At 35.5% G+C, this 27837-nt stretch overlaps 1 protein-coding gene and 1 long non-coding RNA gene across 2 annotated transcripts in view; one reads left to right on the forward strand and one right to left on the reverse strand.

The window, feature by feature from the left end:
* The window catches only part of CLSPN (claspin), a 43270-nt gene extending 41709 nt beyond the window's left edge, over positions 1–1561 (reverse strand). The window contains 1 exon segment of the mRNA XM_074305108.1: positions 1385–1561. Within this exon segment, the coding sequence (XP_074161209.1) occupies positions 1385–1408 (24 nt within the window). The 5' untranslated portion in view covers positions 1409–1561.
* Positions 1562–1827: 266 nt separating this feature from the next.
* LOC141559960 (uncharacterized) lies at positions 1828–26263 on the forward strand. Its single transcript, XR_012487592.1, has 4 exons — positions 1828–1891; positions 2957–3117; positions 25774–25805; positions 26195–26263. It is a non-coding gene; the product is annotated as an uncharacterized LOC141559960 (long non-coding RNA).
* The last annotated feature ends 1574 nt before the right edge of the window (positions 26264–27837 follow it).

Genomic DNA, 27837 nt, shown 5'->3' on the forward strand with positions numbered 1-27837 from the left:
CTACACAATTTTAACAATAATCTGTAGAAAATATTCAAGGTATCTCCTGGAAAACATGATACATGATATAGTATAATCACTCAACAGAACTAACCAAGACGACACTAGCAACTACTAAACCAGTCATCCTCAAACTTTTTAAACAGGGGCCAGTTCCCTGTCCCTCAGACTGCGGGAGGGCCGGACTGCAGTAAAAACAAAACCTCTCACTCTGTCTCGCGCTCAGCCCATTTGCCAGAACCGGCGGGCCGTACTTTGAGAACCGCTGTGCTTAACTCTATACTTAATTTCTCAATCCCACAGAGCCTTTGCTACAGCCACACTTTTTCTGGGACGGCAGGGAGCCGAAAACAAAGTAGACAGAATAAAATGAAATACTGCTATTGAGACAATCAGTGGCTAAATGCACAGAAGGCTGGGCCTGGAATCAGGAAGAGCTGAGTTCAAATCCAGCTTGAGACACTTAAATGTGACCCTGACAAATCACTTAACCCATCTGCCTCAATTTCCTCTGCTATAAAACATGGATAATAACAGCATTTATCTTCAACTTGTGAACATCAACTGAGATAATAACTCTGTTAATAATTTTACAAATTATTTATGACAAGTTTATTATTTATAACAAATTATTATAAACAAAATTACTTCGATTGCTCCAAGGTTGTCATGTAGAAAGGAGCAGGCTTGTCTGGTTTAGCGAACGAAAAGAAAGGATTATTTGGGGAGAGGCAGATTAAATCTCTGTAAAAGGAAAACAAGAACCACTTCATTCAAACTGTCCAAAACCAGAACGGACTTCCGTGGATGGCTCCAGCTGAAGTAGGTGAAGCGGGGGATTCTGGTTCAGGAGAGTACGGCCAACTGAGCGCTGCCAGGCCGGATACTCCGCATTTTTGGCACACAGCGGCAAAGCAAACTAATCTAATCATTTCATCTCATTTGATCTCGAAGCCTCCCCCCAGAACCACGTGACGCAATAGGGTTTTGCTATTTTAAACAAAAGAAAAAGTTATCGTAGGGTTGATAATTAGAAAGGACTTTGGAAAGCATCTTTTTGTAAAGGAGACCTTAGTCTTGTGCAAATATCACACAACCAGGTATTAAAATGGCATTTCCAATTTAGATTCTATGACTCCGAATCCGGGGTCTCCTTAATCCCGGGTCTCCTTAATCCCGTTTACTCCCAGTCGCAATCCCGAATCCAACGCCTCAACTTCTGTATTCCTAAAGAACCAAAGTGGAATAGAAATCCCGTCATCAGCCACTGGCGTCAATCAATTCCTCAGAGTCGCGGGGTGTGCTGGGATATGTAGTTCCTCGTTCTACTGCTCCCATTACCCCCTCCCCCGCCTGAGAAAGTTATCCCAGTGCTCAGACTCACCTCAGCCACCACCTCGCCTGCCATGGCCTTCAATGCTCGAGAGCTTTCCTCGGAGAGAACTGGAAGCGCCGGTGCCGCTAGCGCTGTTCCTGAGACTCCAGGCCAGATCCCGGGCCCTTGTTCCTCCGTGCCACCAGTCTCAGGTCCCGCCACAGCCGTTCGAGCTTTCGCGCTCAGTCAGGGCTGAGGCCCCATCGCTACCACTCCCGACCAATCCCCGAAGCTCTCCTGATGAGGTCACGGAGACCCCGCCTCCCGCTTGGCGCCGCCAAGGGTCCTCGGGTTTCGCGGGAGGCGCTTGGCGCGCACTTATCTCCCCGCCCTTCGCTGGCAAGTCGCTGGGGGGAGCTGTCCCAGAGCAGTCTATGAGTGTCTGCAGTCAGGCACGGTGACCTTTGACTGTTCCGGGCTTGGAACTGCGCGTGCCCAAATTCGACTGGGTGGCAAGGGTCCATGAGGCGATGGGTGTAGTAGGACCCCCGCCTCCGGACCTCTGTGGGCCCTGAGGTAGTTTCTTCTCTGCCCCGGGCTTCTGTGCGGCCTTTCCGGGGGTCTAGGGCTACCCGAGTTTAGAGCCAACTTTTTGTGGGATCCCCCGGCAGGCCACATTCTTAGGGCGCTGTTTAGGGCTCCTTTGTGGGGCTCCCGACTCAGCGCTCACAGTTAGAGTTTCCCCGGGACAAGAGTTGCTCTCTCTGGAGGACTCCCTGGGTTTAAGGCCCACATAATGAGTGTTTGTGGGTCCGTCTAAGGCTGGTTTTGTGGGTCTGAAGTCCATCTCCCGAGGAAAAAGGCTCCGACGTCTTTGGGGGTCCTCTTGGTCTAGAGTCTTCTCTTTGGGGTCTTCAGCCCTTATAAGACTACATCTCCTCGGACCTAGGGCCTCTATATTATTATTAGTCTTGTAACTTTTTGGTCTTGAAGGACGGAAGCTGTTTTTCAGTCATGGCTGGTTCTGATCCCATTTGGGATTTTCTTGGCAGAGATACGGGAGCGGTTGGCCATTCCTTCTCCAGCTCACTTTACAGATGGGGAAACTGAGGCAGACAGGCTTATGGGACTAGCCCAGGGTCACCCAGCTAGGAAGTGTTGGAGGCCCCACTGGGCTCAGGAGGATGATTCTCTAGCGCCCTCCCAAGGTTCTTTTTCACTTTGTGCCCACGGCCTGCAAAGCTGTGCATTGTTTGAGGTACACCTCACATACAGCACAGGAAAGTATGAAAGTCTCTGTCTGTAGATTAAAAATCGCGGATCTGCACTTTGTTCCGCTCCGACATCGGGCTCTTCCTCTCTTTTGGCCTTAGCAAGAAAGGGGAAGAGGAAAGCCATAAGGACCATAGTATTTTAATTCTTATAAAATACAATGACTGTATTGGACATATTTTGATTTTTTTTTTTTTTTTTTGGTCAGGAGAGTTCAATTTGCAACAGGAGAGGGTTTTTTTCTTTCTTTTCTAGAAATAACAATAATGTAAAGTCAAACTACACCAATAATACATTTTAAAAAATGATTAATTAGAAGGTGAGAGTTGGAGTAGATGACTTAATTCTAAAACTTATTATTTTATTCAGGGTTAATATGAAACAAAGAAACTGCCTCTGTTCCTCCAAGACGCCCAGAATTTGAAGTGTGGAAGCTACGGACAACCATAGTGATTCAGGAAGAGGAACTGCTTTTATGAAAAACTGGACCGTTTATGATTCTCTGCTCAGAAAGCTTACAAAGTAGTGAAGTAAGTTTTTTTTTTTTTTTAAAATGTTCATCTGTAGAGACGTACTGCCCCCCTGTGGCGTACTAATAACCCTAAAATTTAGGGTTTTTAGCAGTTAGGTCAGTGACTCTGTAAATCCATTTTCTATTCATAATTTCAGCCAACATCAAACCAATGAGCATAATTCAGCAGCTATTATGTACCTATGCTAAGCATTGGAGTTATAAAGAAAAGCAAAAAACAAGTCAAGATTAAGATAAATTGTTTCGATTTTCTTTTCTTTTTCTTTTTTTTTTTTTGAAAGAACTCAGTATCCATCTCCTGCCTTTCTTTACTGATATAAGCATGGCCTGAAATGAACTTCTTCCTCATTTCCACTCCTTAGAATTTTTTTTTTTTTCATTCAGGCTAAGGTCAGATACGACCTTATTCCTTCAGTCACATGTTTTTATTATATATGGGGAAGCACTGAACTAGGAATTAAAAGGCCTAGCTTTTTCAAAAATATATTTTTATTGACATTTTTGTTTCTTATATCACCACAATTTCCGATGTGTCCCTCCCCTTGTGACGAAGCAGAAAAGACTGTTATTTACATTCAATCTGAGTCAATAGGACCCAAACTGTGACCAAATCTGGTTTGGCCTAGGAACTATTAGTGGCCAATTAAAATCAGATTGGGTTTGGTTTAAGGCCTGGTTCTTTAGGAGAGATATATAGTCAGTAAATGCAGATTTAAAACTATACTATAAAGTGGCTGTCATCAAAACCATTTGATACTAAGAATTAGAATGTTGGATCAGTGGAATAGGTTAGGCACACAAGATGCAATAGTCAGTGACTATAGCAAACTACTGTTTGATAAACTCAAAGATTCCAGTTTATTTGACAAAAATTGATGGAAAAACTGGAAAGTAGTATGACAAAAACTAGGGATTGACCAACATCTCACACTCTATATCAAGATTGAAATGAGTTAATGATTTAGACGAAAAGGATTATACTATAGGCACATTAGAAGAGCAAGAGATAGTTTATCTGTCAGATCTTTGGAGAAGAGAGGAATATATGGCCAAATAAAAAATGGAAAACATTATGAAATGCAGAATGGATAATTTTGATTATATTAAATTAAAAAATGTTTGCACAAACAAAATCAATGCAGTCAAGATTAGAAGGGAAGCAGAAAACTGGGAAACAATTTTTTCCAGCCAGCATTTCTCATAAAGGCCTCATTTCTAAAATACATAGAAAATTGAGGCATTTATAAAATACACGTCATTTCCCAATTAATAAATGGTTAAAGAATATGAACACATAATTTTCAGATGTAAAAATTAAAATTAAAACTATTTGTAGTCATATGAACAATACTTTAAATCAAATTAAAACAACTTTGAAGTAACACCTCATGCCTAACAGATTGGCTAAGGTGACAGGAAAAGATAAAGATAAATGTTGGAGGGGATGTGAGAAAACAGACATAATGCATTGTTGGTGGAGTTGTGTATACTGAGCAATTTGGAACTATGTCCAAAGGATTATAAGACTCTACATAACCTTTGATCCAACAGTGTCTTTACTGGGTCTATATTCCAAAGAGATCATAAAGAAGGAAAAAGGCCCATATATGCAAAAATGTTTGTAGCAGCTCTTTTTGTAGTGTCAAAGAATTGGAAATTGAGTGAATGCCTATCTACTAGCTAAGTCTATCATAGTTGATCATTGAACAGTATTGCTGTTATTATGTTCAGAGTTCTTCTGTTTCTTCTTCTTTCTATCAGCATCAGTTCATACAAGTCTTTCCAGGTTTTTGTTTTGATATTTGCTAGCTCATCATTTCTGAGCAAAAATAGTATTCTATTATATTCATATGCCACCATTTTTTCATCCTTTTCCCAGTTGATGTACATCCTCACAATGTCCAATTTTTTTGCTACTGCAAAAAGAGCTTCTATAAATATTTTTGTACATGTGGGCTCTTTTCCTTTTTTTTATGATCTCAGGATACAAACCTAGATTGTTGGATCAGAGGTAGTGTACAGTTTTATAATCTTTTTGGAATAGTTCAAAATTGCTCTCCAGAATGCACCCACAATGCATTAGTGATCTAGTTTTCTCACATCCCTTCCAATATTCATCATTATCTTTTCCTGTTATCTTAGCCAATCTAGTATGGGTGAGGTGGTACTTCAGAGTTGTTTTATTTTGCATTTCTCTAATCAGTAATGTTTTAGAGCTTTTTCATACGACTATAGATAGCTTTAATTTCTTTATCTGAAAACTGTCTATTCTTATCCTTTGATTATTTATCCCTTGGGGAATAACTTGCATTCTTATAAATTTAGTTCTGTTTGCTATATATTTGAGAAATGAGGCCTTTTTCAGAAACACTAGATTTAAAAAATAGTTTCTCGGCTTTCTGCTTTCATTGTAATCTTGGTTGCATTAGATTTGTTTGTGCAAAGACTTTTAAACTTAATGCAATCAAAATGATCCATTTTGCATTTTATAATGTTCTCTTTCTCTTATTTGGCCATAAAGTCTTCCCTTCTCCATAGATCTGACAGGTAAACTATTTCTTGCTCACCTAATTTGTTTAGGTATAATCCTTTGTGTCTAAATCATGTAGCCATTTCAACTGTATCTTGATATAGAGCATGAAATGTTAGTCTATGCTTAGTTTCTTCTATATTGTTTTTTAGCTTTCCTAGCAATTTTTGTCAAATAGTGAGTTCTTATCTAGAAGTTAGAATCTTGGGTTTATCAAACAGTAAATTACTGTAGTCATGTACTATTGTTTCTTACATACATAATTTGTTCCATTAATTTACCACTTTCTTAGCCAGTACCAAATAGCTACTTAATAATACAATTTTATGAACACGACCAGGAGATCATTATATACTTCAACAACAATACTATATGATGATCAATTCTGATGGACATGGCCATCTTCAACAATGAGATGAACCAAATTAGTTCTAATAGAGCAGTAATGAACTGAACTAGTTATACCCAGCGAAAGAACTCTGGGAGATGACTATGAACCACTACATAGAATTCCCAATACCCCTATTTTTGTCCGCTTGCATTTTTTATTTCCTTCACAGACTAATGGTACACTACTTCAAAAGCCGATTCTTTTTGTACAGGAAAATAACTATTTGGACACGTGTACATATATTGCACTTAATTTATACTTTAACATATATAACATGTATTGGTCAACCTGCCATCTGGGGAAGGAGGGTGGGGAGGAAGGAGGGGAAAAATTGGAACAAAAGGCTTGTCAATTGTCAGTGCTATAAAATTATCCATGCATATATCTTGTAAATAAAAAGCTATAATAATAATTTTAAAAAAACTCTTAAAAATAAAATAATACAATTTTAGATCTGGTATAACTGGGCCATTTTCCTTAGCATTTTCCCCCATTAATTCCCTTGATATTCTTGGCATTTTAGTCTTCCAGATGGATTTTGTTTTTGTTTTTGTTTTTCCCCCAGGTAGTCTGTGGTAGTTTGATTGGTATAGCACTGAATAAAAAAGACTGTTATTTTTACTATATTAGCTTGGCCTACCTAGAGCAATTGATAGTTTTCCAGTTGTTTAGATCTTATTTTATTTGTGTGAAGAGTGTTTTGTAATTGTGTTTTTATGGTACTTGGAGTTATCTTGGCTGGTAGACTTCCAAAATTTTTATATTGTTAGTCTTTTTTTTTTTTATTTTTTTTTTTAAAGGTAGTCCTCTAATCCCCTCTTCTCATTTGATACCCCTTTCCATTTAGGGTTTTACTTGCTCCTTTTTCTTTCTTGCTTTTATCTATTTATTTATTTATTTTTTCCTCTTTTCAGTCAACTAGATTCTTCTTTCTCTTCTCCCCATCAGTGAATTCTGTTGCTTGGTTTTTAAATTTCATTTTCTACAACCTTTTTCAAAAAGGATTTCTCTTCATTACTCTTCTTTCTATTTGTTCTGCACCTTTATTCTCTGATTCATGACCTCTGTAATTATTTGCTCTCTTTTTTTCTCTCTGTATTCTTCCCTCAAAATTTCCAAAATTTCTGCCCCAGAAGCTCCCCTCTGGGTGCTTTCTGCTACTGCCTTGTAATTCTTGCTCCAAGGATTTCCCTTTTCCATTGTATCCTACTCATAGAACACTACATCATTAGGGACTTCAGAGAGAACCCCTCACCCACCTTCCCTGATTATACAAATCATCATTGACCTATATCCTCTTTTGTTGTCATTTTTTTCTACATTTGCCTTGAAATTTCCTTGTGTATGTTCCACTCTTCCAAGTGCCACTTGCCCCCAACTCCTTCCTTCTCAGGATAAGTAGACATTTTAAGCCTCAAATCCCCTTTGTAAGGTTCTCATTGCCCTTTCCCAACCATCTTTCATTCATAGGAGCATTCATCAGTGAAACCCGAATTCCTTCTTATCTCCAAAGTAAGACCCCATTCCTATCTCCATCTCTTTCTTTAAGTCTTTCCCACCTCTACCTCATCCACTCCTTTTCTTTCAAATTCTACAGAGATCATCTTCCTCTTGTTGCTAGCCCTTGATTTGACCCTAGTGCATCACTTATTCCTCATTATCTCTCTATTCCCTTCCCTCCTTTCTATGTACCTTTCCATGTTGCAATGTAGTTTTACAAAAGAAGCATTTACATATATATATCTATACACAGTCCTATTTATAATATCCCGTCTGTCTCTTCATTGTTACTTCTACTGAATTTCTGCTTTCACCACTGTATCCTTGTGTACATTTATTCACTCCTCCTGAGTATCTGTTGTTTGGGATGTTTGAGACAAATCTCTTCAGTTCTGATGTTTTTTTCCTAAAAGTGTTTCTAGCTTTTCTTTATTACTGAATGTCCAAGTCTTTTGTCCTCTGTGATTAAGTTCAAATTTTGCAAGGTAGGTCACTCTGAGCTACATTCTCTCTTCAGAATACATCCATTCTCTCCTCCTTTTTCTGGTGGGTACAGAAGAATCTTGAATTATTTGAATGTTCTTTTCTTTGTACTTGAAGGACCTTCTGATGATTTGCAGATTCTGTTGTTTCTTAGATGAACTATTAAATTTAATCACTATGTGTCTTGGAGTCTGCAGCCTTGAGTTTTATTAGTATTTTTTTCTCCTGGAAGCAATCTGTAATTCTTTTGACAGGAATTTCATTTTCTGTGTTTAGAAGTTCTGAGTAATTCTCTTCTATTATTTTCTTCATGATAGTGTTAAGGTTTTTTGTCCTGTCATGTTCTTCTGGAAGACCTATAATCCTTAGGTTGTGTCTGTGAGGCCTATCTTTGAGTTTGGTATGTTTTGTTTGCATAATGAACTTGGTTTGGTATTTTGTTGTTGTTTTTACTGTCATTATTTTTGTTTCTCTTCTAAGTTGTTCTTCACTTTTATGTATTTGCATTCCTAGTCTATCGTTCTTTGTTTTCTTTCTTTGACAATTTGCAGGCTCACGTTTTTCTGTTTTGTTCATTATTTTTGTTGTGTGGGACATAAATTCTGCTCTCAGTAACTTTTATTTTTCTTTCAAACCACTAAGGATTAGTGTTTTGTCCCTTTGTGCCCTCAAATTCCCCAGGATACTCTGTCTTATTAAGTGTTAGATCATTTTTCTTTAATTGGCAATTTTTATTCATAAATGTCTGAACTCATTTACCAGATCTGGAAGCCATATTTCCTTCAGCTGTCACCATTTTCCCTGTTGATTTATGTTTATGTTCAAGGCCTATGAGTTTTATTCTTCCTGAAATTTTTGATTCTTTCATTTTCTCCCCCTCCTCCCCATTTTCCTTATCATTCACTTTCTGACTCCCTCCCCCTCTGATTGTGATTTTCTTGGGAGCTGCATCTCAAAGTATTCCAGCCTTCTCCCACATTGGACACTTCATAGTTCACCAGTTTAGGTCTTTGCCCCAAAGAACTTTTACATGGGCACAACTGACCCTAGCTGGATGTTGACTCTTTTCTTCAGAATTGTTTTAGTGCTGCATTGTCCCTCACATGAATGATATTCTGTCCTAATAATGTATCTCATTCTCTCTGTTCCTTTGTTCTCTAGCCAGCCCGAGCTAGAGCAGACTTTTGCTTTTGAAGGTCAATTGGCTGTCAAGGCCTGAGCAAACTTCCATAATGTGTAATTGGGGATGCTGTGGCACTAGAAAGAGGGTGGAGGAGAATGAGATTCAAGAATGCCTTTTGTTACAAGCCTGTGTCATGTCCTTGGGTCTGCTAGCACAATCTTGCTACTGGTAGCATAGGAGGTAGGAAAGAGGTATTGATAGGCTTAGGGTCAGTGAGCATCTGTTCCTGGGAATTGGTTTTGTTTTGTTTTTTTCTTTACCTTTACATTCTGGAAGTTGTAGACTATGGAAAAAACTGAGGTTTGAGAGGTCATGAAGATTAGAGAAAATGTTTAGTCTTCAGTCTTGTTACTCATTTGACCTAATTGCTCTTTCCAGCTTTAATTCTGTTACTTTGAGGCAATTTATTGGTATAAATTATTTCTATTCATTTAAATATTATTAATGTGGTAAACAAAAAAATTAATACAACATTTGTCCAAAAGCACATTGAAGAATCTAAACTGTTTGTAAATATTGGGTGAATAAAGTGTAAGGGTTTTATGGAGTGTTCAATAATTCTTTGCTTTTGAAAGAAACTTTCAGGTCACATGATGCTACTACATTCCAGGTTCCTTAACAAAACAACTGCTTGTCCTCTGAAAGAACATACAAAGTTTTAAAACATAGATTACTGTATTCTTTTCCCCTCTGCACTAAAGTTTGAAGTTTATTTAGCTGTCTGGGTTTGTTTGTTTGTTTGTTTGTTTTGCTCTATATTCCTTACTAGGTTGGGAACTCCTTAAAGAAACGGATCATGATTTCCATTTCTTTGTAACACACTGTTTCTCAAATGCTTTTCATACATTTAGAATAATAAAGTAGGATCCATTGATCTCACCTTCCCAGATTGCAGGCATCAGAGGCACACACCACTATACTCACTATAGCAAGATTATTTTATTTTATTTTATCTTATTTTTTAGGTTATACATTCAATGTTCTCATACAAGTGGGAAGATATATCAGAACATAAAGGAAATACCATGAGCAAACAAAAGCAAACTTAAAAAAAAAAGGTGAAAATAGTTTGCTTCAGTCCTCAGTCTGTCTCCATGGTCTCTTTCTGGATACAGATGACATTTTCCATCCAAAGTTTATTGGAATTTCTTTGACTCACTGAATTGCTGAGAAGAGTTAAGTATATCATAGTTGATAATCACACAATCTTGTTGTTGCTGTATACAATATTTTCCTTGCTTCACTTAGCATCAGCTCATGTCTTTCTAGGCCTTTCTGAAATCAGCCTGTTCATAATTTCTTATAGAGCAATAATATTTTATTACTTTAATATATTACTATTTATTTAGCCATTCCTAAGTTGATGGGCATCCAGTCATTTTCCAATTTTTTGCCAGCCCAAATAGAAATATTTCAAACATTTTTGCATATGTAAGTTCTTTTATCTGTTTGAGATACGGACCCGGTAGTGGCCTTGTTGGATCAAAAGGTATAGCATGATTCTTTAAATACAGGCTACAGGGATGCAGAAAGAACATGTTTTTACAGAAGACAAGATTTTCTAAATAGTAATTCAAAAGATATACATTGATCTGATGGATGTGGCTCTTTTCAACAATGAGGTGATTTAGGCCAGTTCCATTGGTCTTATGATGGAGAAAGCCATCTGCACCCAGAGAAAGGACTCTGGGACTGAATGTGGATCACAACATAATATTTTCACTTTTTTGTTGTTGTTTGCTTGCATTTTGATTTCTTTCTCAATTTTTTCCTTTTTGATATAATTTTTCTTGTGCAGCATGGTGGTTGTAGAAATATGTATAGAAGAATTGTTTAACATATATGGGTTTATTTGCAGTCTAGGTGAGAGGGGAAGGAAAGGAACGAGAAAAAAATGGAATACAAGGTTCTACAAGGGTGAATGTTGAAAACTATTTATGCATATGTTTTGAAGATAAAAAACTTTATTAAAAAAATAAAGCTATACACTGAAAGCATTTTCCCTAGTAAATAGTAGATGTATCTAATTGTCCTTTTGCAATGTTGAATCTTAAGTTAATATGATAATGTAATTTTTTGATATTAATATTGTTCCCTATTTTCTAACTGTGAAAAGCCTGGACTTTTAATATATTTCATAATGTCCACTATCTACTTTCATAACTCCTTTATCATTGATGGTGAATTTGTTATGAAACTATTTATAAATCTTTCTTGTGGTTTGTTTTCTATCCTGCTTCATCTTTAAATTTCCAAAGACTGATTTACTCAGTTGGCTCTCTCATTAAGATTTCTTTAAACTTCTCTGCTTTTCTTTTTGGGTTGTTGAATGCTACTAAAGGGAGTTAGGTAACAGTGTCTGCCAGATCCACTACAAATCCATGGTAACTAATCTCAACTAGATTTTTGATGCTGCTAATTGACTCTCCTACACTCCCTACAATGATTGCCGTAATACTTCTCCGACCTCAAATCGTGAATTTCCTAAACTCATAATTCACTGAAAAGATTGAGATAATTAATTATGAGCTCCCTTATCTCCTCTACATCTCTTTCTGTGTCATCAGTAGTCTTTTCACTTGCAACAGTTTCAGGAAATGAAATGGCTTATTTTGAGAAGACTAACATCTCAGTATGTACCTTTAATCCATACATCTCCAATTTCCTGTAGAAATTTAACCCATGAATGCCCATCACAATATCTTACCATAGGTAATTGATGAGTATTTTAAGATTTAAATAAAATTGAATAATAAATTCAGTAGAGAGAAGTTTAGACTTTAAAAAATTTCAGAAATAAAAGATAGAGGGGTTGTGGCTAATATCAGTTTGCCTGAAAATGATTTGGGGGTCTTAATAAACTGTGAGCTCAAAGTTGAATTAAAAGGATGAAATGGCAAGATAAAAAAGCAACTATGATTCTAAAATTTATTTTTTGTTTTATTATTATCTTTTATTATTATAGTTTTTATTTACAAAACATATGCATGGTTAATTTTTCATCTTTGATCCTTTTGAAACCTGTTCCAACTTTCCCCCTCCTCTTTCCCCTTACCTCCTCCTCTAGATGGCATGCAGTCCAATACATGTTAAATATGTTAAAGTAAATGTCAAATACTATATATATATATATATATATATATATATGTATATGTATATATATACATATATATATATATATTTATAGTTATCTTGCTGCACAGGAAAAATCAGATTTAGAAAGAATGTAAAAATAACCTGAGAAGGAAAATAAAAATGCAAGCAAACAATAACAGATAGAGTGGAAATGCTGTGTTGTGGTCTATACTCATTTTCCATTGTTCTTTTGCTGGATGTAGCTGGTTATCTTCATTACTTAAGAACTGGAACTGATTTAGATCATCTTATTGTTGAAGAAAGCCACTTACATCAGATTTGATCCTCATATAGGATTGTTGGTGAAGTGTATAATCTCCTAGTTCTGCTCATTTCACTTAGAATCAGTTCATGTAAGTCTCTTCAGGCTTCTCTGAAATCATCCTGCTGATCCTAAGATTAATTAAGTAGAGATTTAATATTCAGAATTAAGGAGTTAGTCATCCTGTTCTGTGCTGCTCTGGTCAGACTACACCAAACATGTATATTCAATTGTAGGTAATATTTTAGGAAGGGCATTGATAAACCAGAGAGGATTCAAAGGAGGGCAAGGACTGCTTAGAGTTATGATAGATTCCTTGGTAGTTATGATAGCTCCTTGCTCTACAAAAAGGGCTGCTATAAACATTTTTGTACATGTGGGTCCCTTTCCCTTTTTTATGTAGATCATACTCTATTGACCATCCCTAAGAGTGACTGTCCAACAAGTTTTGTCCTGGGCTACCTACTCTGTGCTATATTTATCCTGTTTTCTTTTATGAACTTATCTGCTTTTTTTGAACTCAATTATTATTTTGACAGGTGATTACCATTTTAAAAAATGTTTAGTTCTATTCTTTTTCTTGACCTCCAGGCATATATTTCCAACTGCTTGTTAGAATCTCCATCTGGATATTCTATAGGCATCACACAGCTTGTCTAAAGTGGAGTTCATTTTTCCCTCAAACCTTCTCTTCTCCAAACTTTCCTATCTCTTAAGGGAACCATAGTTATCCACGTCAATCAATTAGGTTTGTATCTTTAGGCTTATATTTGACTTTTCCCTTCTCTTATTCTCCATATACAGTCCTGTCACATCTACCTACATGACATCTTTTGTATTTGTCCTCTACTCTTCATTCACATGACTACTATCCTAGTTGGGTTCCTTATTATACCTTACCTGGATTATTGTAGTAACCTCCTAATTGGCTTACTGCCACCTGTCTCCTTTATAATCTACTTTTCACATTGCTACTGAAATAATTTCTTTATAGTACTTATTCAGCTGTGTAACTTTCCTGCAAAAAAAAAAACTTAATTTCTTATTGCATTTTTGGACTGGGATTTTTGGCCCTCCAGATTCTTGTCTGTCTTCCTAACTTTATTTCACATTATTTTTTTCAATTCTTTTCTAGCCAACTTAGGTTACTTGCTGTTCCCTAAACATACAAAACCATCTTCCTGTTACTGTCTTTGCTTTATCACCCACCTGCCATGTTAGGAATGATTTCTTCTTCACCTTTGCTTTTCAGAAACCTCACTCCTTTAAGACCCAACATGTGTGCCACCTCCTCTGTGAAACCTTCCCTGAATTCCCTAATTATTATTGCTTGTTCTCTTGTGTGATATTCCTAGAGACCTTTGATTAATCTATTATAGGACTCTCTATGTTAACTCAGTGAATAGCATATCAGGCCCCAAATTGGGAAGACATGACCTTCAACAGTTACTAGCTGTAGCATTCGCTTCAGTTTCCTCATCTGAAAATGAGACAATAATAGCTCTTATCTCCCTTAATTGTTAAAATGAAATATGAGATACTAATTGTAAAGTTAGCATAATGTCTGACACATAGTAACAGCTATATGAATGTATATTGTTAGTTGTTATTCATCACTACTATGATGCAGTATACCTAAATAGATTGTAAGCACCTTGAGGTCAGAACAACTGTTTTGTTTTTGTTCCTAGTGCTATGATGTCTTGTTAAATAGCAGTGCTAAAGGAACAATTTCATAAATATTTGTTGATTTGAGTAATCATTACTCTTGCTTGTAAATTACTCTCAATATTTTGAAGAAGAAAATTTTGACTTAAGACTTGATAAAAGAACTCTCATATTATCTCCTTACCAACACATTTTGTCCAACCCATACCTCTGAGTTAGAGTATAGATTTAGGCAAGTAGGGGTTTGCCCTATTTAATGCATCTCCTAAGGAAGAGCTTTGTTCTTCCTCAGTTCTTTCCAGAATCTTGTTTGTTCTAAGAAGGAGTCCTCCCTTTGGCTAACTAATGATATTTCTGTATAATTTGAGATTGGATAAGACTTGGAAGAATTATTTTATTATTATTATAGCTTTTTATTTACAAAACATATGCATGGGTGATTTTTCAACACTGACCCTTGCAAAACCTTCTGTTCCAACTTTTTCCCTCCTTCTCCCCACCTCCTCCCCTGGATGGCAGGTAGTCCAATACATGTTAAATATGTTAAAGTATATGTCAAATCCAATATATGTATACATATTTATACAGTTATGTTGCTGCACAAGGAAAATCGGATTTAGAAAGAAAGAAAAAAAAACCTGAGAAGGAAAACAAAAATGCAAGCAAACAATAACAGAGAGAGTAGAAATGCTCTGTTGTGGTCCACACTCATTTCCCATAGTTCTCTCTTTGGGTGTAGCTGATTTTCTTCTTTACTGAACAATTGGAACTGGTTTGAAGCATCTCATTGTTGAAGAGAGCCACATCCGTCAGAGTTGATCATCATATAATCTTGTTGTTGCTGTGTATAATGATTTCCTGGTTCTGCTCATTTCACATAGCATCAGTTCATGTTAGTCTTTCCAGGTCTTCCTGAAATCATCCTGCTGGTCATTTCTTATAGAACAATTATATTCCATAACATTCATATACCACAATTTATTCAACCATTCTCCAATTGATGGGCATCTATCTTGGAGGAATTCTTAAAACAAAAGTGTGAATGAAACACTGAGGACGAAACACTCCTAAAAATTTGCTAGCATAAAACCCTAGCCAGCTGTCAAGACATCCTGTCATAGAGAGAAGTTAAAATTAGTGAAAGATGATGCCCCACCTCAGGAACCTTTGTCATATCCTTTTAGTTGCTTCAAGAGGAAATCTTCTCTCTACCAAGCTCCCTGCATCACTTCCATATAATAATAATAGCTCACGTCATGCTATTATCTCAGAAGAATCAAAATTGTAGGCAATTCTAAGTTAAGCTACAGGCCTGTACTCATGCCCAAATATTAAAAGAATCAGAGAAAGACTTTTACCACATTAAATAGGTCCTTTATGGAAGATTTTCAGAAAAAATGAGTAAGAATTTCACTGGATGAGAAAGGATACAACTTTTGTGATCTGCCTGATGGAGAAAGAATCATTGTAATCATTAATGCACTGACATAAAATCATTTATGTTGTGTTTTGGTTTGTTGTAGTTTTGACTTTTACAAAGCCCTTTATATGTATTATTATGCCACCAGGAACCTCACAATTATGTACAATCACATCAGACTTAGTATTTTTAGTACTCTTTGATTGAAAAGTGGAATGGGGAGCACCTCCCCAAATCTCCATTCAAGGAAGGCCCCGATCAGCCATCTCTTAAATTTCTTTTCCACTTACACTCTTAGCATTTCTCTATCATGTCCCTATACCTGGTCCTTTCTCTTCCTTATCCTAACCCCCACCTTCTCGACTTCCTTTTTGTGTGATCTTTTAAACTACAAGCTCTTTGAGGGCAGAGACCATCTTTATTCTATTTGTGTCTTCAGTATTTAGTTCAGTATCTTGCACATAAGAGGTTCTTAATAAATGTTTATCCACTATTTCACTTGAGCATTGTAATGACCCTCTGACATAATTTTTATTTATTAATATAATCTATTTTTAGAGCTGAAAGAAACAAGTTTAGAGAGGAATAGTGACTTATAATCTATATAAATCTGTTGCCTTCCACTTCTAATAGACTTGTGATGAAAAGTGGAAATTTGTGATGAAAAGTGCCTTTCACATCCTGAGAGAACTGAGACTGAATGTGGATCAAATCATACTATTTACACCTTTGTTGTTATTGTTTGTTAGCTTGTGTTTTTTTTTTTTTTCTTTCTTTCTCATGTTCGTTTCCCTTTTGAGTTTTTCTTGTGCAGCATGACGAATATGGAAATATGCTAATATCTTATAGGAACTGCACATGTTTAACCTATATTGGATTGCTTTCTATCTTGGGGATGTGGAAAAGGATGGAGAGAGGTAGAAAAATTTGGAACACAAGGTTTTGCAAAGGTGAATGTTGAAAATTATCTTTGCATGTATTTGAAAAAAATCTTTAAAATAAATCCTTAGCCTTCTAAAAAAGGGAATTTGGAATTCAAAAAAAATTTTAATGTTAAAAAATATTATTTACATGTAATTGGAGGAGGGATCCAGCATAGAGAGGAATAGTGACTTATCCAGTGTCGAAGTATAGCTGTCAACACTGGAACTCAGGTTCTCTGATTCCAAAGCCATCCTTATACCAATGCCCTGATTTCAACTTCTGCCTCTGTTGTATTAGGAAGAAGGAATGACTGCTTTTAATTTTGATTTGTTAAAGAGTCTCCAGCTGGGAACGGCTACCTTACAACAAGAAACTCCTTAGTAGTTGTTGTCTGCAAGAGCAAATAACCTTTTAATTTGTTTTCAGCGATTCAACAAATATTAAATGTCTGCTGGAAGCATAACATTATTCTGGGAGCACAAAAAATGAAAAATCCTCTTCTCAAAGAGTTTATATTCTGTTGAGTGTGTGTGTTTGGAGTGGGATAGGGAGGGTAATTTTCTTCATGTTATAAATTATTCTCAGATAATATCTCAAGGGCATAGATAAAAAAAATAAGAAGGATTAACAATAACAAAACTATTCACCATTAATCCATGGATTATATTCAGACTAGGTGCTGACGTTCATAGGATCATAAATTTAGAGCTGGATGAAACCTTAGAGGTCATTTACTCTAGTCTCCCCATTTTACTTCCCACTGATATTTTCATTACTCTCTTAGCCTTTCAGTTGAATTTGGCTTTCACCTAAGTATTTGATAGACACTACTACTTCCTGCACATTAGGAAAAACTTGCTTTCTATTCCACTTGTAGGCAGTTACTCATTGCAATAGTATGTGAAAGCTAATGTATCAAAGGCCATTAAGAGCAGTGCCTTTTTACCACAGTTTGTGTGCTGTGAGATTTGTATATCATATATGCCTGGGCCTAGAAGAAAACCTAATGAACTTTTTAAAAATTCCTTATCTTTTTATTATCAATGGTATTTCTTTTTAGAAAGCAGTTTTATTCTTTTAAGTCAGTGATGTCAAACTCAAATAGAAACAGAGAGCCACTGAATCATACATAAGGATCCCTGTACCATATTGATTAAGAAATCATATTTTAACATTATCCATGTTCTGTTTTATTTTTATTTTGTTAATAATTGTTCAATTACATTTTAATCTGGTTCCCCTAACTTATGTGTATCAAAACCCAGGCTCTTTGAAATCTGTAGTCTAAATTATACGTTAAAAGAAATCAACACACATTAATAGACAGTAAAGAACTTAGGATTTGGAGTCATAATATCTGTGTTTGAATCTCAATTATACTATGGACAACCTCTAAGACTTCATTGAGCAAGTCACTTCCCTCCCTGGGCTCTTTTCACCATCTTTATAAACTGTGGGGCTTTGACTAAATAATAACTGAAGTTCCTTCCACTTCAAGATGCTATTATCCTGTGTAATCAGTCAGTCACTGGTATGAGTTATAGGACTTTCCCTTTGGGAGCTAATAAAATATTTAGAACTGAAAAATATGTATTAGGAGCAGTTGGGTAGTTTAATAGATAAAGCACCCTAGACTCAAGAGGACTTGAGTTCAAGTAAGTGTAGCTTCAGACACTTTACTCCCTTTGTGATCCTGACCAAATCATTTAATCTCAATGGCTTACAAAAAATTAAATACATATATACATATATATGTGTGTGTGTAAAGTGTAAGTCCAGATAAATTATAGAGAGCTTTATATAGAGAGCACATTTGCATGTGCTCATTTTATATAAACAGTTCCAAGAATTGTAGACATTTAAACTGTCGTATGTGAGTCTTATAGTAAGATGTCAGAGAGATGCAGTGGGTCAATTAGGTGACCACAAAGTGCCAACAAAGAAATGAGGTTATTGTAGCCCTCTAAGATGATGTCTAGGACTTACAAACATGCAAATATCGATTAAGGGGCATGTCATTTTAATATTGTCATATTTAATATATAGCATAAGAATTATATATGTATGTGTATATATATATATATATATATATACATATATATATATATATATATATATATATATACTTTTATAGCATAATGCTATATAAAAATGATAAGATTTGGAGATCATAGAAGTTTTAGATTTATAAATTTAGAGTTATAAGATCAGAGGTCATTTAATCCAATTCTTTCATTTCATAATGAAGAAACTGAGTCCCAGTGAAGGGGCCTGGATATGTCCAAGCAAGGATGGAAACATCCAAAGTCCTACATGTAGCAATTATGTAGTGTTTAGGAGAACTAGCACCTCTGATGTGAGCATTGGCTAAATCCCTTTCAAGGCCTTTCTTCAGCTTTGGTGTGTACATGTTACCTGATTCTCACCCAAGAAGCCATAGCACGAATAGTGGCCATATCCCAGTAAAACTCTTAGCAGACCAGGTTGAGGGTAACTAACAGGCCTTAAGCCCACTGGTGAATTAGGGGATGTTTACCCGACAGGGATAAAGATTTCCTTTAGCAGGATGGGAAATGAGAATAATTTGTTCCAGTGGCCATAAAGACAACTAAAGAAAGCAATGTAGAACATCTAGAACTTGGTCAGACATTGAAGATGCCAGGCTTCCACTATATCCTGGGCCATTGCCAGTTGTCTTGATTTTTGTCCTTCTATTGGACTTTGACGACTCAAGGAAAGTAAAGGTAATGACTTTGTGCAACTCTTCCTCTTTTAAATCCAATTCATAGACAAGTCAAGACATCACTTATGATATTATTGGTCCTCTCTGAAATGAAGGACAATAGTTAAACTAAGATTTGAATCTAGTTCCTTTAAATACAGATCCTATAGACAATATTGTACCAAGCAATTAGTATCATATGTATGTATTTTCTTCCTGCTCTGTGAGGAATGAGGGTAGGAATATTCTCTCTCTCTCTCTCTCTCTGTATATATATATATATATATATATATATATATATATATATATATATATATATATATATGTAATATATACACACAAATAGATATATCTTTGTATCTCTTCCAGCCTAGCTTAGAGCTCTACAAATAATAAGTGCTGACTATTTTTGGAATTGCTAATAGTGATAACAACAACAATAATTATAGATGACATATAGTACTTTATGGTTAACAAGACCTTTTATATAGGACCTCTCTAGTCCTTAGAAACAGACTGTCAGGCATTGTGATTGTGCATACCAAAGTATTCATTTGGGAATTGAATAAACTTGAGGAGATAGGTCACAGTAAGCAGTGTATTTTTTTTTTGTTCTGTCTGGTTTTGTTTATTGTAATAAAAATTTTATTGTAATAAAATTGTGCTCTGATACTTTGTAAAAAAATGATTAAAATGATAGAACCATTGTCATCCATCCAGGATATTTTGTAACAAGATTTTTTTCCAGGTTTCTGAATGGTCTAGACTTCAAGAGAACAAACAGAATTATCATCCATTTCTAATTCCATAGGTAATTCAGACTTTATGCTATGAAGGAACCCACACAAGGGCTGCAGAAATTAAGATTACAAGAAAGTATGCAATAAAGGCTAAATGAACCATACTGCTAGCTCTTCATGTTTTTATATGTAAAATAACTGGTTAAACTAGATTCAGTTCAATTTGACAAACATTTATTAAGCTCTATATATGTAAGGTCTTTCAGGGCTTAGATACAAAGATTAAAGATGTTACAATCCAATCCCTCAAGAAACATAGACTTTTAAGGAAAGGAAATATAAACAAATATTTATAACATAAGATAGAAAATGAGACAGAGGAGAGGTCAAATTAAGGGGCCTGAGAGAATCAAGAGGATGGATAACTTATAGCTCGAGGACTAAGAAAGGTCTCATGGAACTAGAGGCTTGAATAAGGAAAAGAGTTTCATAGGCAGAAATGGAAAAGAAAAAGTTGGAATTATCTATTTCATGAATGAAAGCTACAGGTACAAAAGTAAAAACTTAGGAGACAACAGAACAAGATCAAGGAATAGTGAGTAGTCCAGTTTGGTTGAACTGTAGTCTGTGAGAAGGAGATGAAAATGAGAAAGAAATGAAATAAAATTAGAAAAGCAGGTTTGATTATGTTCATTAAGAAATTGCCATGTACAAGAATTGTGGGGAATGGTACGATGAAGAATGCACAATTTCAGCCTTTGGGATTGTGTGATCTAGTGCAAAAATTCTAACCAGGAGTACAGGAACCCCATAGGGTTCCATAGATAGATTTCAAGGGGTCCATAAACTTATATAGGGAAAAAGTAATATTTTTATATTGATAAAACTTTTTTATTTTGTTATCCTATATCCTATATACATTTAAAAACTTTCTGAGAAGAGATCCATAGGCTTCATCAGACTGGTAAAAGGGTCCATAACACAAAAAAAAGTACTTGTAACGAGCTGTCGTCTCTAGAAGCTGCCGGATCACTCTCTGGGAAGAGATCTGCTGTGTCTTCTACTCAAATCTCTCCGACAGATTCTTCTTCCTGTAACGAACCGTTGTCTCCAGGTAGTTGCTGTTAACTCTTGTCCTTAGAAGTGACTTCCCTTCCTGCAGAGAGCCCCGTCAAGCCTGATGCAATGCAGAGTCTTTCTCTTGAATCCTGGCTCTGAATCTCCTCCAGCTCTTATCCTTCTCCAGGCCGATCTGCTCTCTGCGCCCAGTGCTGTCTCTTTTATCCTCCCAGAGAATGGGTGTGGGATAATGCAAGGGCTTCTGGGAAGAACCACCCCAGCCAATGAGCTTGCCCCCTCTATCAAGTCAACCTGAGTTCTCACCTTGTAATTGTCCAGAAAACCTGAATTCTCACCTTGTCACTATCCAGACAACCTCAGTTCTCACTTAGTAATCCTAACAAGTACTAGTTTAGTATCAAGAAAAAGATTGATAATATCAGAGTTGGAATCTCAGAGTTCAACATTTTTAACACATTATCACTATAAGTGGTCATCCAGACTATTTTGAAAACTTCTAATAAGGCATAACCCATTAAATCCAGAAGGTGTCCAATTCCATTATGGGATAGCTCTCATTATTAGGAACTTTTTACTTATTATCAATCCTTATCATGATTCATTTTGGCTTCTATTCATTGCTTCTATGTATACTTTCTAAGACCAAACAGAACATATCCCTTTTTCACATGCTGCTCTTCGGTATTTAAAGACAGCTATCATATCTACCTTGGTCTTCTCAGAGCTAAGCAACTGACCTTTATGTGTAGTGATCTCAAATTCCTAATCACTCTCTAGCTTATTATGGTCTCCTCAAAATGTGACCCCCAATACTGAGCCTAATTCATATTCATTCTGACTAGAGTACAATACAATAGGAATATTACCTTCCTTCATCTGGACAGCTTGATTTTCAGTACATTTGCTTCTTTAACTCCTGGTCTCACTGTTGAGATCTCACTATCCTTTTCTAGTCTGCCAAAACCCTGAGTTTTTTTTTTTTTTTTTTTTTTTTTTTATATAAACTTCTGTTTTCACTTGTCTCCCCACTTTTTACTTATGAAATTGGTTTTTTAAAGTCCAAACAGCCAGACAGATGGGGAGAGAAATGCATTAAATTTCATTTTTCTGGATTTAGAAGTCAATGGGGATATAAACACAAAAGGTATTGATGTGACACATGTTTAGTTTTGATGTGCTACTGCATGCCTTATTGCCAATATTTATTTATTTATTTATTTATTTCCTTTTGGAAAGTAGTTTCCATGTGCCAGACACTGTACTAAGGGCCAGGGCTAAAATATAAGACAAAAGGTGGTCCTTACCCTCAAGTCACTCACAGTCTAATGGAGGAGACAACAAGGAAACAAATTTATATAAACAAGAGAAACAACAAATCCTTAAAGGAGGGAAAGCACTGGAATTAAGAGGAATTAGGGAAGGTTCCCTGTAGAAGAAGAGCTATTAGTTGGGACTTAAAGGAAGCCAGGGAAGTCAGTAAGTAGAGTGGAGGATGGAGAGCATTCCAGGATTAGGGAATAACTTGAGAAAATACCTGGAACTGAGAGATGGAGTATTTTACAGCCAGGAAGCCAGTTTCATTGGATTGAAGAGTACATGTTGAGGAGGAATGTGTTTTTTTTTTTTGTTTGTTTTTGTTTTTTTTGTTTTGTTTGCTTGTTTGTTTTTTTAAGAGCCCATAACTAAATGGACTAAAGGAAGAATATTTCAATTGGAAATATTACCAGTCCAAAAAAGAAGAGACTTATTTTTATTACATTAGAACAAAATTTTAATATAATTGAATGTCATGAATATAGTCAAAATTAACTCTAAAATAGGATGAAATGTCAAGAGTGCCTGAAACTTAATGCCAGGTTTGGTTAGTTCACTTTAAAAATTGAGTTTAATTGTATAATGTTAAAACTCCCAGAGAAATAGAGTACAAATAAGGGTGCAACAGCTAAATATCCTGATGATTTGAAGAAAATAATTAAAGAAGCGGGATAATCTTTAATGCTTTAAATTTTTTATTTAAATTTTAAATTTTATTGGAAAGTAATACTGAAGAGGATTTTAAGTTAAAAACCAATGCTTGTTTATTCTCAAAGTCCTTGCACTCTGAAAGCATGTTTGTAATAGTATGAATATAACCAGGTTCTAAGTAGTGAGAAAGAATCTTTTAGAAGACTGAATCTTATATAATTCAATTTTGTACTTTTAAAGTTAAAAAATGTAAAACATAGTAATTTTAGCCTATTGGAAGTAGGCAATTAAAATTAAAAATAAGTTTTTCATGTTTATTAATATGTAAGAAATTATAATATAAGAAAAATTAATTTTTGATTCAATTTTATTACAAAGTAACCAAGTAGTTATAAAAAGGAAAATTTTTTAAATTAACAAGTTAAAAAATTACAGAATTATCATGCCTAAAGATAAAGTTACACTGATATATGACAAATACATTTTTTATCATATGAAATATTTTTTGCAACATAGACTAAACCAGTGGTCCTCAAACGTTTTAAATAGGGGGCCAGTTCACTGTCCCTCAGACTGTTGGAGGGCCGGACTATAGTAAAAACAAAAACTCACACTCTGTCTCCTCCCTTCAGCCCATTTGCCATAATCTGGTGGGCTGTATAAATGTCCTCAGCAGGCCACATCTGGCCCATTGGCCATAGTTTGAGAACCCCTGGACTAAACTGTCTTTCTTCCTTTAAATCATCATATTTATACTGGTAGGTGAAGAGGGCTCTATCTACCTCTTGGCAAATATGCACAATCACATTCTCACACAGTGAATGAAGTGAGTACCTGGATGACCTGGAACATTATCAAAAATCATGAAAACTTAAAATGTGATATTGTTGTCCTTGCAATATTTGCAACAGGTGGGCTAAAATAACTTGAAAAACCAGTTTTCAAAAACAGTTTTTAGTCACCCCTGCTTTCTTATTTGACTGTCAAAGAATTAATTGGAAGTGCTTTCAGAACCTCTGGCATAGGAAACTGTGCTTGAATTGGTATTTTGAAGAAAAAGAAGCTGAGGAAGGAAGGAGGGAAACAAACATTCTTACACTTCTGCTGTGTCAGGCCCTGTGCTAAGTGCTTTACCAATATTATCTCATTTGATTCTCACAACAATCCTGGGAAATAAGTGCGGTTATTATTTTCATTTTATATTTGTGGAAGCTAAGAGGTTAAGAGACTTGCCCTGGATCATAGTTAATAAATGTCTGGATTTGAAGTGGAGTCTTCAGAATCCAAGGCCAATATTCTAGCCATTGTGGCCAATTAGCTGCCTCTAGGTAGAGGTGGAGGCTTTTTAGGTAAGAGAAATGACACCAGACAGATGCTTATTTAGAGCCTTTTTCCAGCACCCTTAGTTCTTAGCATCCTCATCACCAAAACAAATTACTTTTGTGTGTACTTTGAATATATTTTGTATTTGATTTGCATTGGATTATGGTACTTCCTTTATACATACAGGGAGAAAGCTGTCATATAGATTAAATCCAGTAAATGGGTTTGGAGTAACTCAGAGGGCAATATTTGAGTAAGCTGCTAAGTTATCCCATATTGAATCGTGCTGTCTGCATGTAAGCCTAGTGCAACCCTTAATCTTTTTATCAATCTGCCAATTTTATCCTCTGGCCACCAGAGGGTACTCAAAACCTAAGCTATTTCTCTTAATGGCAGCCATTCATTTTCCTGTGAAAGAAGCTTTCCCCCTTTGCACAGATTACTGCTTCTTAAATTCGCAATCTAGGACTAATAAAATATTAATATATAGAATAAATTTTACAGTTATATTAGTTTTGTCCACATGCCTTGGAATAATCACCCTGAATTTCTCTCCTCTCTGACTACAATGTCTATAGATATCACCTCATTTTTAATACATATAAAATTAAAGTGAAAGTAAAACATCCATTCTACTTCCACAGCTTTCTTTTCATCCCCTATTCTTACATTCTTATTGGTGATGAAACATTCCCCATATAGTTCTCTGACTCATAATGAAGAGGGAATTAAAGGAGTCTCCCAAAATTTCTAAGGTCAAAGGAAGGCAAAGAAGCAAAGTACTTAGAATGTGTCCTGACTTGAAGTTCTCAGTGCATTCAGAAGGGGAGTTGATTATGGCAGTTTCTCTCCTAGTAGTTAGGTATATTATCCCCACATAGAACTATTAAAAGTTCTTCCTAACATATTGGTGTGCCTACAACTGAACCTAGAAGTTCACAAAGTGCTATAAAATATAACCATCCTTCTTAGTTATATTCTTTTGCACAGAAGGAATTAGCAAGACTCTAAGAGCAGTCCCTTTATGGTAAACAAGGCTCTACAAATCTATTCTGCTTCGTTTTCCCCTAAGTCACCTGGGTAATAATAGAATTTATATAATACTTTTAAGATACACAAAGTTCTATAGATATATAATGGCAACTGACTCTCATAACCTTGTGAAATAGGTATTCTTATACCCATTGTACAGAAGAAACAACTAAAGCTGAAAGTGACTTACCTAGGTTCATGAAGCTAATAAGTATCTGAAACAGGATTTTAATTCAGATATTTCTGATTCCAGGCCTGTAACTTTTATCTACTAATCTACTTGGCTATCTTCTTAGGTCTTTGGAAGACTTACAAAGGCAGAAACAAGGTAAAATTTCTCCAGATTACATATGTACTTTCCCTTTCTGTTGGTACAAGTTTGATGTATTGAAGAAAGACACCCTGTTGAAAATGAGTCTTTAAGATGTTATTTTGCTCAATTGACATTTTTGGATTTGAGTTGTTGGGTTTTTTTAAAATAACAAATATAAACAAAATAGAATTTTCTATTCCCTACATCTTCCAATTAGTTGTAATTGGAAGATATGGTTGGTCTTCCATGGAATATTATTTGTAAAATCTTGCCTCTGTGTGTGTGTGTGTGTGTGTGTGTGTGTGTGTGTGTGTGTGTGTATCATCATGGAAGCATATAAGCAAAAAAGATGTTTATGTGGGGAATCAAATGGAAAGCCTAAATATTTCACTTGTATCTTTAAGATGGCAGAAGAAAGTGAACAAGGCTCTCAGAACTTTGGAAGGACAAACTGTGGAGAACTCAGAGGCAAGGCTGTATTGGAGTTGTTATGTCTCCTCTGTACAGACAGAATAATAAAAACTTACAAAAATATAAATTAGATAAAAATAATTGAATTATAGGAATAACATATTAATGCTAAATCATTTTAAAAGAAAAGGAAAATGTGGTTTGTGGAAGAAGAAAATGAAAAATGTTAATATAGAGATATCTTATATCTGTATATCATGAATCTTTTCATCAAGAAGATAGCAGATTGTACTGGGACTTTTTATGGAAAAAATTGGGGAACAACAGATAGATATGAAATGAAATAGATTTGGCAGCATTTTGTGAGCTACCACATTTGGATTCTGACCTAGCAATAAGTTGTGAAGTATACAAGAAAATGGGAGTAGCATTTAAGATGAATTTGAGAAGAACTAGGAGGTCCTAGATGTGATAATCATCAAATAACATTAAAAAAAAATTGATTATATTTTAAGACAGGATGAGACTAATTATTATGGTAATCACTTCAGAAGCTATGTGCAGCATGGCCATTTTCTCTTTATTAACAAAATTTTTAAAAAATAATAGCTTTTTATTTTTCAAAATACATGCAAAGATAGTTTTCAACATTCACCCTTACAAAACATTGTGTTCCAAATTTTTTCCCACCCTCCCTCTTCCCCTAGACAACAGTAATCCAATATTGATTAAACATGTACATTTCTTCTAAACAAACTTCTACATTTATCATGCTACACAAGAAAAATCAGATCAAAAGGGGAAAAATGAGAAAGAAAAAACAATTGCAAAACAGCAAAAGGTGAAAGTACTATGCTGTAATCCACATTAAATCCCCACAGTCCTCTTTCTAGATGCATATGGCTCTCTCCAACACAAATCTATTGGAATTAGCCTGAATCACCTCATTATTGAAAAGAGCCAAGTCCATCATGGTAGATCATCATATAATCTTGTTGTTGCTGTATACAATGTTCTCTTGGTTCTACTCACTTCATTTATGTCAGTTCATGTAGACCTCTTCAGGCCTTTCTGAAATCATCCTGGAAATCATTTCTTATAATACAATAATATTCTATAACATTCATAAACTATAACTTATTCAGCCATTCCTCTAATGGGCATCCACTCAGTTTCCAGTTCCTTGCCACTCCAAAAAGAGCTGCTATAAACATTTTTGCACATGTGGGTCCCTTTCCTTTTTTTATGATCTCTTTGGAATATAGACTCAGTAAGACTGCTGGATCAAAGATATGCACAGTTTCATAGCCCTTTGGGCATAGTTCCAAATTGCTCTTCAAAATGGTTGGATCAGTTCACAACTCCACCAATAATGTATTAGTGTTCCAGTTTTCCCACATCCCCTCAAACATTTATCATTATCTTTTCCTGTCATTTTAGCCAATCTGAGAGGTGTGATGTGGTACAGAGTTGTCTCAATTTGCATTTCCTTAATCAATAGTACTTTAGAATTTTTTTATATGACTAGAAATGGCTTTAATTTCTTCCCCTTAAAATTGCCAGTTTATATCCTTTGACCATTTATCAGTTAGAGAATGGGCAATTTCCTCTTTAAAACAAAGGACCAAAATCAATA

The sequence above is a fragment of the Sminthopsis crassicaudata genome, chromosome 3, assembly GCF_048593235.1.
Source record: "Sminthopsis crassicaudata isolate SCR6 chromosome 3, ASM4859323v1, whole genome shotgun sequence".
Classification (NCBI taxonomy): Eukaryota; Metazoa; Chordata; class Mammalia; order Dasyuromorphia; family Dasyuridae; genus Sminthopsis; species Sminthopsis crassicaudata.